Raw genomic sequence first — 13,705 nt, forward strand, 5'->3', positions numbered from 1 at the left:
TTGACAAGGGACATGGCCAAGAGGACATCTAAGCCATCACAGAAATTTATCTATAATCCATGGGAAGAGATTCTTGCTTATGCTTTTCTAAGTGCTACCAACTTAAACAAAACGATACTAAAAACCTATGAAAAAGCTATTCAAGGGAAGGATGCAAGTACTAGAACAGAGCTATGGATGAGGAAATGAGTTCTTTAAGGAAAAACAAGACCTGAAAAGTGGTCCCAAGACCTGAGGGCAAGAGCATAATGTCTTGCAAATGGTTGTTTAAACATAAAGAAGGAAGGGACAACTCTAAACCAATCAAGTTTAAAGCAAGATTAGTTGCTAAGGGATTTACACAAAAAGAGGGAATTGACTTCACTAAAATATTCTCTCTGGTGGTCAAGTATAAGACTACAAGGATAATGTTATCCTTGGCTGTTCAATACAACCTAGAGGTAGATCAAATGGATGTCACAACAACTTTTCTGCATGGGGAACTAGATGAGGACATCTACATGGAAAACCTAAGGGGTATATTGAAAAAGGCAGTAAAAGAATGGTCTATAAACTGGTCAAATCTCTATATGGACTCAAACGGTCACCTAGATAATGGAGTAAAAGGTTTGACACCTTTATGACAAAGAAATGGTTCTCTAGGAGTTACTATGACAACTTTCTATACTTCAAAGGCACTAAGATAGAGGAAGCTATCTACTTGTTACTCTATGTGGAAGACATGCTCATCATGAGCAGAAAAACGGTTAAAGTAAACCCGATGAAGGGATGATTGAAATTAGGGTTTTAAATGAAGGATCTAGGGAAACAAACTAAGATACTGGGTATCAACATCAAAAGGGACAAAAATAAAGGGACCCTAACCCTAACACAAAAAGACTACATAAGGAAAATTCTAAATAAATTTTCTATGAAGGAAGCCAAGATCACAAAACAACCAATTAAAAACCAATACCAACTAAGCAAGGACTAGTGTCCCACGACACTAGCAAAGATAGAAGCTATGAGTAATGTGCCATACTCAAAATTTGTTGGGTCAGTTATGTATCTAATGGTATGCAATAGGCCAGACCTTGCCTATGCTTTAAGTGTTCTAAGTAGATACATGTCTAATCCTGGGAAAGAACACCAGAGTGCTATGAAATGGGTACTTAGTTACCTATTGGGGAATCAAGACACTAGATTAATCTTCACTGAGACATCTAATGCAACATGCATGGAGGGGTATAGTGATGCAGATTATGTAGGAGATAGAGATTCTAGAAAGTTTACATCGGCTTATTTCTACCTAATTGGTAGGAGTTGTGTAAGCCGAAGAGTACAGTTACAACTAGTAGTGGCATTATATCTACTACTAAATCTAAGTATGTGACAGTTACAGAGGCAATAAAGGAAGGAATATGAATAAAAGGACTACTAGATGAATTGAAGCTATCTAAGGGGAAACATGTGGAAATTAAATACGGAACCAAACATGTGGAAATTAAATACCATTTCATTAGAGAAAAGGTCACATAAGAAGAAGTCCTAATATAGAAAGTCTCTACAGAAGAAAACCCAATAGATGTGGGTACTAAAGTTGTATCCCTAAACAAGTTCAAACATTGTTAAACTTACTAGGGATCAGTAATTGAGGATGACCGTTACAGGAGTGGAAAAAGACCCCAGGAAGAAACTGTACTATCCTAGGTTGTGATCTGTAAGAGGATTGAGGTGGAAATTTTTGGTTAAATCCCCTTACAAATCACAACCGTAAATACAATTAATACTCTAAGAATATTTCTCTCCCTTACAAATAACTCAACAGCAAATTCAGTTAAACTAAAATAGAAACAAATTAAAGAACAAGCTGAGCTGGTAGATGTCATTACTCTCACTAGTTCAGACCGTTAGACTTGGTGTCGCCATCTCAAAACGTTTAAAAGGGTACAAAACCTTCTTTCCCAATTGACTTGCAAAGCTAGAGATCAAAATCTGGAAGTGTAGAGAGAGATAGAGTGTTCCTCGCAACACATAGAGAATCAAGAAAGTTAAAAGATAGGAAGTAAAAATAATAATACAATTTTAGGAAAAGACGAGTATAAAGGGAATACTAGTTGAGTCGTGATTTAGATTTTAATGAATCCATGTTTCTCTTATAAATATGATCAATTTATGTATTAATATTCTTAAATTGATTCTTTAAATTATTGATTAGTGTGATTTTAATTGTTTTGGATATTTTAAAGACTAATTATTCAGTTATAGTCATTTGGAGGGATGTTAGCATATTTTGGTAGAAAATAGTAGAAGTCGGCAAGCTCGATTTTACAAAGTGAAACTTAATTGAAAATTTTGATGACTTTAGAGGAAGATCTAGACTTGGAGCTCAACATGAAAGTTTCAAATCTCGTTCTTAGATTTTTAAAACATCTTGAATCCTCCAATTCTGAGTTGTATTGAAGAAGTTATGGGCAAAATACTAATTAGTAGCGTCGTACTTATAATTTTTTTTTTTGAAAAAAAATCCTAATTCTAAGAGGATTCATCTATCTTTTCAAGCACTATAAATAGGACCTTTTAGGCTGCGAATTTCAGAACCCCAGAGCTACCAAATTGAGATAGAAACTTAGAGAGAGCAAGGAAGAGACGATGATCGCAGCTTCAAAGTGTTCTTCATCATAGTTCTTTTCTTCTCCTTAAACTCTTACTATTTATTATGATTATCATTATAATATCTTGTTCTGAGTAGTTTTCTTTTAGTTAAGAGTTATTTCTAAACTCGAGACATGAATTCTTAGTTTTATTATTGAATGTTAATTTCTAGTTTCCATTATATATCAAACTGCTTCTATTCTTCTATGTTCAGTGTTATGATTATTGTTTTAATCTTGTTTAGACGGATGCTAAATTAGGTTTTACTTTAATCTACCGTCATCTTAAGATTACTATTCACCTAATAGTCTAGGATTCTAAGTGTTTGTGATAAATTGCAATTTTTAATATTTTCGAAGGTATTTTAGTTGTGATGAAGAATAGAACCTAGGTTAAATGAATTATATGCTTCATTAATTTGTCACGTAGATTAATCTGTCTCCCTAAATCTCAGAGCTTTATCTAAGTTAAAGAAATTGCATGCTTCGTGGATTTACTGCTTAGGTAAAAGAGTTAATTATTGAGCGCTTCACCTTGATTACATGTGATAGGGAGATCAGGATAATTGACTGCTTCACCTTTATCCGTAGGATTAATTTGATTGGAAATTGAAATTACATTCATTAATAAGAATTAGGAATGATTGTTGAGGGTGGTGAATAACCTTTAACTAGTTTCTCATATCATACTCTCACTTTTAATTTGTTTTTATTTAATATTTATGCCATTTCACTCTCAATCTCAAAACCCCCTTTTTCTAACTTTTGACACTAATTTCTGAATAATAAAATAAACAGAGTCCTCTTAGGATCGACCCTTACTTACAATTATACTAAAATAATTGGATGTATTGGAAATAAATATTAGTAAATTTTTTGTGGCTTACGACACGCATCAGATTTGGATCGATCTTTGGTAATGCAGAGAGCCTCTTCAACTTTATGGGAGAGCTCAGGGACGTAATCCTAATTTTTGGGGCGAACCTTGGGAAAATCTAATGCTATTGTTTCCTTTGCTTTCTATGTTTGATTATTGTGTGTGAATCTTCAAGATCAATCTAGATCTTGAAGATTTGTGCTTTGTGTGTGAATATCTTGAATTGTGTTTCTCTTAGAACTCTCAAACGTTTATCTACTAGGATTTTTGAAATTGTGAGTATTGATTTTTTGAATGTTCTAGAGTGATTCTCTTAGGGTAAATTTTTTGAGTAAAACCAAAACTGTGTCGATTTGGATGAGGATAATAGTGTTTATTCAGCAAACATAAGAAAAGGTCATTTTTGATCTTGGAGACTCAGTTTAGTGATTGTTTGTTGGTGTAGGGGCTTTAAAGTAAATTCCTACACATTACAAGAGAGATGGAGTTCATGGCCAGCCCTAGGCATAGGTCGGCTAGGCACGCGCCTAGGGCCCACTCATTTTAGAGGCTCAAATAAAAAAAAATACCTTTTAAAAAATATAAATATTTTTGTTAATAATTTTTAAAAAATACTATTTATTTTTATAGTAAGGGTCCAAAATTTTTTTTTGGCCTATGACCTATTTTAACTCAAGGCCAGCCCTGACGGGGTTGTCTCATAATCTGCGGTGGTTTCTCCATCTAATGCTAGTTGGTTTCTCATGCGTTAACTATAGAATAATTAGCATATTTGCCTCCTGAACTTTCGGCACTACCTAGTTTTGCCCCTTAAAATATACGGCTTGTTAAAAATTCTCCCTAAAGTATAACATTTACATAATTCTGCCCCTTCTGTTAGGTTCTGTTATCTTTACCGTTAAAAATTAGCATCTTTACTCCCTAAACTTTGATTAATATGAAATTTTGCCCCTTTTATTTAAAAAATAATTTTAAAAATTATAATATTCTATTTTTTGGAAATTATAATATTCTATTAATTTTGAAAAAATAATAAAAAATTATTAAAAAAAACCTGACAAAAATATTAAATTAATTAAAAAATATTAATTTTACTTAAAAAAAATTATATTATTCTTAAAAAATATTTTTAAACTTTATTTTATTTATAAATACGTATCTTAAATCAAACAAAAATTATTGACAATCTAATAAATTATTTAAATAAACTAAGATTTTTTGAAGAATAAAAAATCAAACTTATTTATATTTATAAATTCATATCTTAATAAATAAAGAAAAATAATTAAAAATTCAATAAAAATATAAAATTATTTTGAAAAAAAAAAAACTATAAATTAAACTAAAAAAAATGTCATGTTTACTTAAACAAACCTACATTTTTTGAGAAAAATAAAATATATTCAAGTTTATTCCCATAAAAATAAAGCGAATTGTATGATTAAGTTGGACCTTCAGAAAGCCTATGATACCATTTAGTGGGATTTCATAGAAGAGATGCTCTATGGATTCTATTTCCCACCAATATTCATCAACCTGGTAATGACTTGTGTCAGAACTCCTCGATGCTCATTGATGATAAATGGATCATTACATGATTTTTTCGAAGCTACGCGAGGATTGAGGCAGGGAGATCCAATGTCACCACTTTTATTTGTTCTGGGAATGGAATACCTTTCCAAAATCATGAGGAAGATTGGGAAGAAGTCAGACTTTATTTTCCATGAGAGATGTGGAGGTCTTGAACTGAACCATCTAAGCTTTGCCAATGACGTCTTATTATTTTGCAATGGTGACTTCAAGAGTTTTTATTACATGTTGCAGGGACTAAAGCTCTTCTCCAATACCTCAAGTTTGGTTCCTAACCCTTCTAAATCAACGGTATACTGCAGCAACATGTCAGAGGCAGAAGTTCAAAGGGTTCTAGATGCCTCAGGTTTTCAAAAGCAGAGCTTGCCTTTCAAATACTTGGGTGTGCCTATTTGTGCAAAAAGGATATCTTCAGCAGAGTGCAAGCTGTTGGTGGAAAAGATGATGGATCGAATCAAAACTTGGAGCTCGAGGAATTTATCTTTTGCTGGCCGTGTAGTACTTATTAACTCAGTTCTCATGGCTATACATTCGTATTGGTGCCAAGTGATGTTGCTGCCTAAGAAAATTGTAAGTGAAATTGAGTCTATTTGTCGTAGCTTTCTATGGAATGGACAATATACTTTAACAGGAGTTCCTGCAGTTGCTTGGGCATCGGTTGGCCAAGCAAAAAGTTCAGGTGGATTGGGATTTAGATGTATCTCGGATTGGAACAAAGCGGCCCTTTTTAAATATGTTTGGGCTATTGCCAAGAAGGAAGATAACCTATGGGTTAAATGGGTTCATAATGTCTACATCAAGGATGAGGATTAGTGGACATATAAACCTACAGACCAAGCAAGTTGGTATTGGAAGAAAGTGGTAATGGTGAAAGAACAAATGAAGAGTATTGGTGCCATAAACACGGCACAAGACAGATATCTAGTAGCTGCTGGTTATCGAGCATTACATGTGCAGTCGGCTAGAGTGTTTTGGGACAAGATTGTTTGGAACCGGTTCAACATCCCTAAGCATAGTTTTATTGCGTGGTTGGCGATGCTTGAGAAGTTGAAGACGAAGTAAAGAATGATGAGATTTGGAGTAATTGAAGAGGATATATGCCTACTGTGTAATGACAGCAGTGAAACCGTAGAGCACATCTTTTTCTGCTGCAAGTTTTCGAAAGATTGTTTGATTAAAATCAAAGGGTGGCTGCAATGGGAAGCCACGACTGTATCCTTGAAAGCTATAAGCAGGTGGCTGTCAAAGGCAAGATGCAATGGCTTCAAAAAGAAGGTGTTTGCTGCTGCCACAATAGCCTTGGTTTACTTGATTTGGTGCACCCGAAACAACATTTATTGGAATGGAGAGATAGGAAATTGTGATAGAGTTGTGTGCAAAGTTAAAGATGTCATTAAGAATAGAATAACTTGTATATGGCCTAAAAATGTAACTAGTAGTGAAGAGAGTTGGTTCAACTCATTGTAAAGATTATAGTTTTTTTTTTTTTTTTGAGGCCTTTTATGAGGGTGCTCTTTGGTTGTATAAAGTGTTTGTTTGATCTAATACACTTGCAGATTTACCAAAAAAATAAATGAATTTTTATAAAAATTAAATTTTAATATTTTTTTTAAATATCTAAATGAATTTTCAAATAAAAAATAAATAATTTTTAAATGGCTTAATTAGTTTTAAAATTTAATTTATTTTTTAATTTTCTTAATCATTCAAAATAACCTTTTCTTAAGATCTACGTTAATTTTTTTAGATTTACTAAAAAAAATGTTGAATTTTTTTCATTTTTATTCTGAGGGGGTATAATTTGATAGTTGTCAAAGTTTAGGGGGCAAAGTTACTAATTTAAAAAGACATGTCAGCATTTAAACGGAATAATGAGACGGAACCTAACAGAAGGACTAAATTTCTGTATGTGTAAAAGTTCAAGGGGGATTCTTAACAAGCTGTATATTTTAAGGATCAAAATTAATACTGTCGAAAGTTTAAGGAGCAAAATTGCTAATTATTCTTAACTATATACCATTTAAATATAATTAGTATTTTTATGATTTAATTGATGATATTTTTAATTTTTGTTCTATTCTTTTTGAGCTAAAGTGTTTCATGTTAAAATACAATTTGGTTGGATGAAGATAGTATCTGATTATTAGAATATTCTATTCCAATTTATTACTGTGGATTCTCTTAAGTAGCTTTCCCTAAAAAAACATAATAATAATGATATTGTCCCTATATTATAACAGATAATCTTCAGTTTTGTAATAGATTGGAAGTTTTAACTATTTGTGTGGTTTTGTTTTGTTTGATAGTGGTGTTGTTGATAACTTTTTTTTTTTTTTTGGAATGATGTTGATTGATAGTTATTACTTGCCAAACTAAATTTGCAATGTACACTATTATATTCTTCACACAGTATATGTGTCAGCATATTATATTTGATTTAATATTTAAATTTTTCAAAAGAGACAGTTTGTTATATATTGTCAAATTCAAGTCTCCCACAAGCTCATTGATCAGAAGTACTTAATATTTAATTTTGAAAAAAGTCACATCTAAACCTACTTCTGTATGTATGTATATATTTTTCAAATTTCTTTCCCTCTTAAAATTAAAGTCCTTGAACATTTGAATCTAAGAAAAGACTAAGCAAAGAGTATTTAAATAGACAATCAACAAATACGAATTCATATGCCTATATTGGACAAACATAATGGACAAATAACCCACCAACCTTCAATTTCATTTAAATATGTACATATAATATATATTTCAAATTAAAGCTTCCATGCTTTTTAGACATACAATAATATAAATTTTATTAGGAGGGAGAGGAGTCATGTTTCTGTTGAAACACAATTGGTGAAAAATAGCATGTCACCATAATTACTTATTTATGTTTAGAAATATGATTAATAAAATTGGTTTAATTTGATCGAACATTTTTTTTTTTTTTTTTGATAAAAGGCGTTAATATCATAGATGCAAAATTAGTTAGACCTCACGGTCATTACAAAGCAGGGTTTCCGGGACAGAGTCAACTGGAAGGGGCCCAAAGGTCTGATGGGAGAACGCCCACCTAGCCACATTATGAGCGGCGAAATTACAAGATCTACTAATAAAGGAAAAACAACAACTACTAAAAGCGTGGGATGACTTAGAACAAAAGGAGATGTAATTATCAATTGCCCAACGAGACTCTTTCCCATTGATGGCGTTGATAACCACACTCGAGTCACTCTCCACTATTACATACTTATAGCCAAGATCCAAAGCAACTGACACCGCCAAAGAACAGGCCGCCGCTTCACCACACAAAACGTCCGAGAAATTCTCTCGAGCAGTACGAACACTAATTACTCTGCTTAGATGGTCCCTCGCCACAACCGCTATGCACATGCTGTCCAAACCCACCTTGACATCACAATTCAGCTTAATCCAATCCTGAGGAGGAGGGGACCAAGTTTCCTTTAAAGCTGGGGGAGGACTATGGAGCAAGGAATCATACATATCTGCATAAGAATTACAAATATTAGCAATGCATTTGTTAACATCAACAGGGTAATTATTATGAACCTTCTCGTTGCGCACTCTCCAAATGGTATCTACTACAATAGAAGCGTAGAGGAATATATCCTCAACACAAACTCCTTTATGTTTTAGATCCCAAATGAACTTAACCCAGTCCCAGACTCGAATTCCTGTATCACACACTGGATAAATACCCCAACCCCAAGGAGACGAACGCCAGAAATGGAGAGCCACCTCACAGGAAAGAAACAGGTGTTCGATGGATTCGCCCCCCCTACCACAGAGGGGACAGCTTTGATCTTCCAAATGGAATCTAGTGCCTAGCACAGCTCTTACCGGAAGGGCGCTAGACAGGATACACCACCATAAGACCTTATGTCTCTCTAGAACTTTGCTATTCCATAGCTTGTTCCACAGCTTGGGGGCGACAACACATTGGGGAGCTCTTTCCAAGGCTTGAGCAAGGTAAGCCGACTTGGTCGAGAATTGACCATTTCTCTCCAGAGTCCAGATCCATCTATCAACCCCGACACCAGAGGGTTGCCCTCCTTTGAGGATGGCATTGACCGTCTCATTGTCAAAAGAATAGTTCAGCTTTTGGTTATCCCATTGGCCACTGCCAAGAACAAGATCAGCCACATTGTTGAGGTTGGGGGAGGCGTCCCCTCTTGGTTTCGGACAGAAACCTTTTAGGTGAGGAATCCAGGGGTCCTGCCATATTCTTGTAGTCTCTCCATTAGCCACTAGTCTACAAGCCCCTTTCCTTAAAATAGAGTTAGCTTTCACAACATTCTTCCAGAACCAGGAGTCAGAATTTTTGTACTTGCACGAGAGAAAATCTTTGCCCCTGAGGTACTTAGCCTCCAGCACTTTGCAGCATAAAGATTGGCTTCCGTTTAAAATATTCCACCCCCATTTTGATAAGAATGCCAGGTTCATTTCTTTAGTTTTCCTGAAACCCAGCCCGCCTAAAGATTTCGGAAGGCAGAGTTTATCCCACGCTCTCAGATGAATGCCATGGTTTCCTTTCTCAAAGCCCCACCAGAAATCTCGAACCAAACCATCAATTCGATTAACCATTCGGGAAGATAGTTTAGTGGTTTGCATAGCATACATTGGCATCGACAGGCCCACAGATTTTATTAGAGTTGCACGCCCTGCCTTTGACAAAGTTTTGGCCTTCCAACCTTGAAGCTTTGCAGTGAGATTGTCTAAGATAAAGTTGAAGTCAGCGTCCTTTTGCCTTGATCTAAAAAGGGGCAGACCCAAGTACTTAATACACCCCTCCGGATAGTCAATGCCCAAAGCCTCCTTGATTTCACGCCTCATTTCCATTGGGGTATTCTTGCTAAAGAAAATAGTTGTTTTGAGCTTATTTACCTGCTGACCCGACCACGAGCAAAATCTCTCGAGGCAGCTCCAGAAACCATTTGCCTCAATTAGATTAGCTCTCCCCACCAAAATTAAATCATCAGCAAAGAAAATATGGGAGAGCACCGGGCCACCCCTGCTAAGCTTTATACCCTTAATGAGGTCTCGGTGAAGGGATTGGGAGATCAACCTTGAAAGGACTTCAGCGGCCCAGATGAAGAGATAGGGGGAGAGAGGGTCTCCTTGGCGGAGCCCACAAGAGGGGGTAATGTTCCCCACCTGCCCCCCATTGAGACACACATTGAGGGTCGTGGTTGAAATACACTGCGAGATTTTACGACGGAAATCTGAGGGGATGCCCGAGCACTCCAGGACATGATCAATAAACTTCCAGCTCAGCCTGTCATAAGCCTTGACAAGATCAATTTTGATAGCAAAAAACCCCTCCTTGCCCTTCTTCCGATTAAAGGAATGAATGACTTCTTGGATAATCACATTATTGTCATGGATATTCCTCCCAGGGACAAAAGCAGCTTGGGTAGGGCAAATAATCGAAGGAAGAATAGGTTTTAGCCTATTCGCTAATATCTTAGCTATAACCTTGTACACCACGTTACACAAAGAAATCGGCCTGAAGTGGTTTGTGCGTTTGGGATTTTGGACCTTTGGGATGAGCACAATATTAGTAGCATTAATCCCTCTATGCATCCTGCCATTAACGAAGAAGTCATGAACAGCTGCACAGAAATCTTCACCCACCGATTCCCAATAATGTTTATAAAACAAAACAGACATCCCATCCGGACCCGGAGCTTTATGGTTGTTCATAGCGAACAAAGTTTTTTTGATCTCATCCGAGCTCGGGGAACAGATAATAGCCTCCAACTCCTCCCGAGGGCTTTGCTCGGGGAACAGATGGGAGCAGTTATAACCCTGACAATTCACACTCTCCATAAAGATACCCTTGAAGTGGTCCAGGAATTCACGCCCAACTGCTTCCCGGCCAGAGATCCAGACATTATCCTTATTTAAGATACTTTCGATGGCATTACGACGACCCCTAATGGTTGCCGATAGGAAGAAAAACTTTGAGCACTTGTCCCCATCTTTGAGCCAAGAAATTCTGGCCCTTTGTTTCCAGTAAATCGCCTTTCTTTCTAATGACTCATTCAGTTCCTGTCGAATAACACGTTCTTGGTTCCAGTCACGGGATCCCACCGGGAGACACTGAAGAGAGTTTAGCTTGTTCTCAAGCTCCTTTATGGTTACATCAAGTTTTCCGAATTGAGATCTACTCCAGTTTAAGAGGGCGTTTCATGTGAATTAAGATGTAAAAGCAAAAAAGGTTTTAATAAGGCCATTTTTCTAAAAAAAAAATAATAAAAAAGATGTAAAAGCATAAATTGACGGAGGATTAAGAGAATGTTTAAATTATAGGAACATTAATCGAATATAAATAAATGAAGATAGTGCCATAGTTATTATGAAAAAGTTAACCCTATAGTAATAATTATTAATATATATGGATTTTTCATTTTTTTTATTTTTTTTTTATGGATGTATATTTTTTTTTTTCTGACAATGAATTTTTTATGGATATATTATATGCATGCTCCTACAATAAATAAGTAATTTTTTTCTAACACTGTTAAAATATTGGTGAATTGATTAAAGTATTTAAATTAGAGTTGGTTGTTTGGGCAGAAGGAAAATGTCCTCAAAAAATAAATTTATTGCTAATGTTGTAAACAACCGGCCTAGTAGTGTTCTGAGTTGCTGAGCTTGTCTTAGTTTTGTTGTAATGATGTTTGATTTAATGAGAATTTATCTTCTTTTATCAAAAACAAAAATAAATAAATAAGTAATCTTATGTTATAATTGATTTTTTGTTTTATATAATCAAATAGTTAGCGTTGTAGTATTAAAAAAAATAGGGAAATTTATATGGTATACTAACTTTTGTCATTTTTTTACAAAAATACTGTTAGGCGGTATTTTTTACTTTTTTAATGTGTTTTTTTATAAGTTTCATACTGCAGTATACTGTGTTAATTAAGTTTTCACTGGTGTTCTACTAGTGTTTTACTAGTGTTCTACTGTTGTTTTGAGTTATACTGCTTTGTGTTTTACTGGTGTTTTATAAAAACACAGTATTTTTGAAAAAATTTCCGTGTGACAGTATTTTTGTAAAAATTAACTCAAATTCCAGTATTTTTGTAAGTTTTCCAAAAAAATATTAGGTGGTGTCAATGCCTATAAGTACATTTACTTTTACTTTGTGATAAAAGTTTTGTGAGTACTTTTAGGGCTCGTTTGGTACGCAGGACTGGATTGGATTAGATAGGTTAATTTGTCCAATCCAGTATTTGGGCATGTTAGAAGTCTGGATAACTAATTTAGCTAACCTCATATGTCTGGGATTATTTATCCCATCCAGCAGGGTGAGATAAATAATCCAATCCAATCCTGCGTATCAAACGGGCCTTTAGTATTTTTTTTATATGCGGATAAATTATAATCTCTTTTCCCTCTTAGTGTCAATGTCTGTTAGAAGTTTTTATTTTACATGATAGTGTATATTATATTTATATGCAACTAGTTAACAACCCGCGCTTTGCAGCAGATATTTTAAAATAAATTAACATTACTAATTTTCATTTAATTTTTCTATGAAGAATATGAGAAGTTAGGTGTACAAATATGTCAGCTTCACATGTAATTACAAAATCTTTTATTTATAATGGAAGTCCAATATAGTTCGTATAACACTTTTCCGTAGCGATCATTTAAAATTATTTTCATTATTATATATCACCTGTTGAAAAATTATTCCACATACTATTTTTTAATTCTTTTTTAAAGTTACGGTTTGGATTGCTCTGGTAGTTTCTCTAGTGTTTTCTATGTGGCTTGCTATGTGAATTTTGGGTGCGATTTAGGTTGTTCCATTAGTTGCTATCGGGGTTTCTATATGAAATTCCGTAAAAATACAAAAAAAAAAAAAAGAATGAATATTCTCACTATAATTCTCAACTCAAGCACAACAAAGGATAAGAAAAATTATAAAAGAAGCAAGCACAACAAGGGGCTAAGGGATCTCAAGAAGTCAAGTGAGAGAGAGTCAAAGCTTAAAGTGGGCACTTATGTTGGAGATGTTGTTATCTAAGTTGACACATTTATTCTTGAATTACAGTTGAGAGTTAAGATTCTCTTCAATAATACTTTTAATGTTCTTACTTTTAAAAGTAACTTAGTTTCGCTTCCGCTTTTGGTTAAACAATGATATTCTTATTATTTTGCCAATCATGATGTTCACATTATGCTTAACTCTGACTAATTGGAAACTTTTTTTACTTTGATGGTCTTTTCAAATTGTCATTGACTTCCTTAGCTTCCTCTTTCAATTTTGTGAATAACGTGGGTAAGAGATCTTATATTAAGGTAACATCCTTATTGTTATGGCACAAAAGATTAAGTCAAATTTCCGAAGTAAAGTTTGAATGATTAATTAAAGCTGAAATTCCTCCTCTTGATGCTTATGGTTGGGATACTTGTGTTGATTGTACTCATGGAAAATTGACTAAAACAAGAAAGAAGACTGTCAACCGTAGTCAATCTTTATTAGATATTATCCAACACTGACATCAGTGGACCTTATTCCACCTGTGCAGAAACAAGTATTTTATAACTTTTATCGATGATTTTTCTC

General features: G+C 34.4%; 2 protein-coding genes across 2 annotated transcripts; one reads left to right on the forward strand and one right to left on the reverse strand.

Moving 5' to 3' along the window:
• The first annotated feature begins 248 nt into the window (after window positions 1-248).
• On the forward strand, window positions 249-5,913 carry LOC115710631 (uncharacterized). Its single transcript, XM_030638988.2, has 4 exons — window positions 249-606; window positions 1,041-1,306; window positions 1,621-1,677; window positions 5,335-5,913. The coding sequence occupies exons 1-4, from the start codon at window positions 249-251 to the stop codon at window positions 5,911-5,913; spliced, it is 1,260 nt and encodes a 419-aa protein (XP_030494848.2).
• A 2,175-nt stretch (window positions 5,914-8,088) lies between these two features.
• On the reverse strand, window positions 8,089-12,406 carry LOC133035972 (uncharacterized). The gene is made up of 2 exons (XM_061112430.1): window positions 12,402-12,406; window positions 8,089-11,287 (listed from the first exon to the last, which is right to left on the reverse strand). The coding sequence occupies exons 1-2, from the start codon at window positions 12,404-12,406 to the stop codon at window positions 8,089-8,091; spliced, it is 3,204 nt and encodes a 1,067-aa protein (XP_060968413.1).
• Window positions 12,407-13,705: the final 1,299 nt, after the last annotated feature.

The sequence above is a fragment of the Cannabis sativa genome, chromosome 3 (assembly GCF_029168945.1).
Source record: "Cannabis sativa cultivar Pink pepper isolate KNU-18-1 chromosome 3, ASM2916894v1, whole genome shotgun sequence".
NCBI classification, from domain to species: Eukaryota; Viridiplantae; Streptophyta; class Magnoliopsida; order Rosales; family Cannabaceae; genus Cannabis; species Cannabis sativa.

Excerpts from the sequence above, each read along its gene's own strand:
- LOC115710631 (XM_030638988.2), top strand. The coding sequence starts at position 249 with ATGTCTTGCAAATGGTTGTTTAAACATAAAGAAGGAAGGGACAACTCT. Across the intron at positions 607-1,040 it reads CCTAGATAATGGAGTAAAAG|TTATGTATCTAATGGTATGC; the intron begins GTTTGACACCTT and ends TTGTTGGGTCAG. Across the intron at positions 1,307-1,620 it reads ACCTAATTGGTAGGAGTTGT|GGATCAGTAATTGAGGATGA; the intron begins GTAAGCCGAAGA and ends TAAACTTACTAG.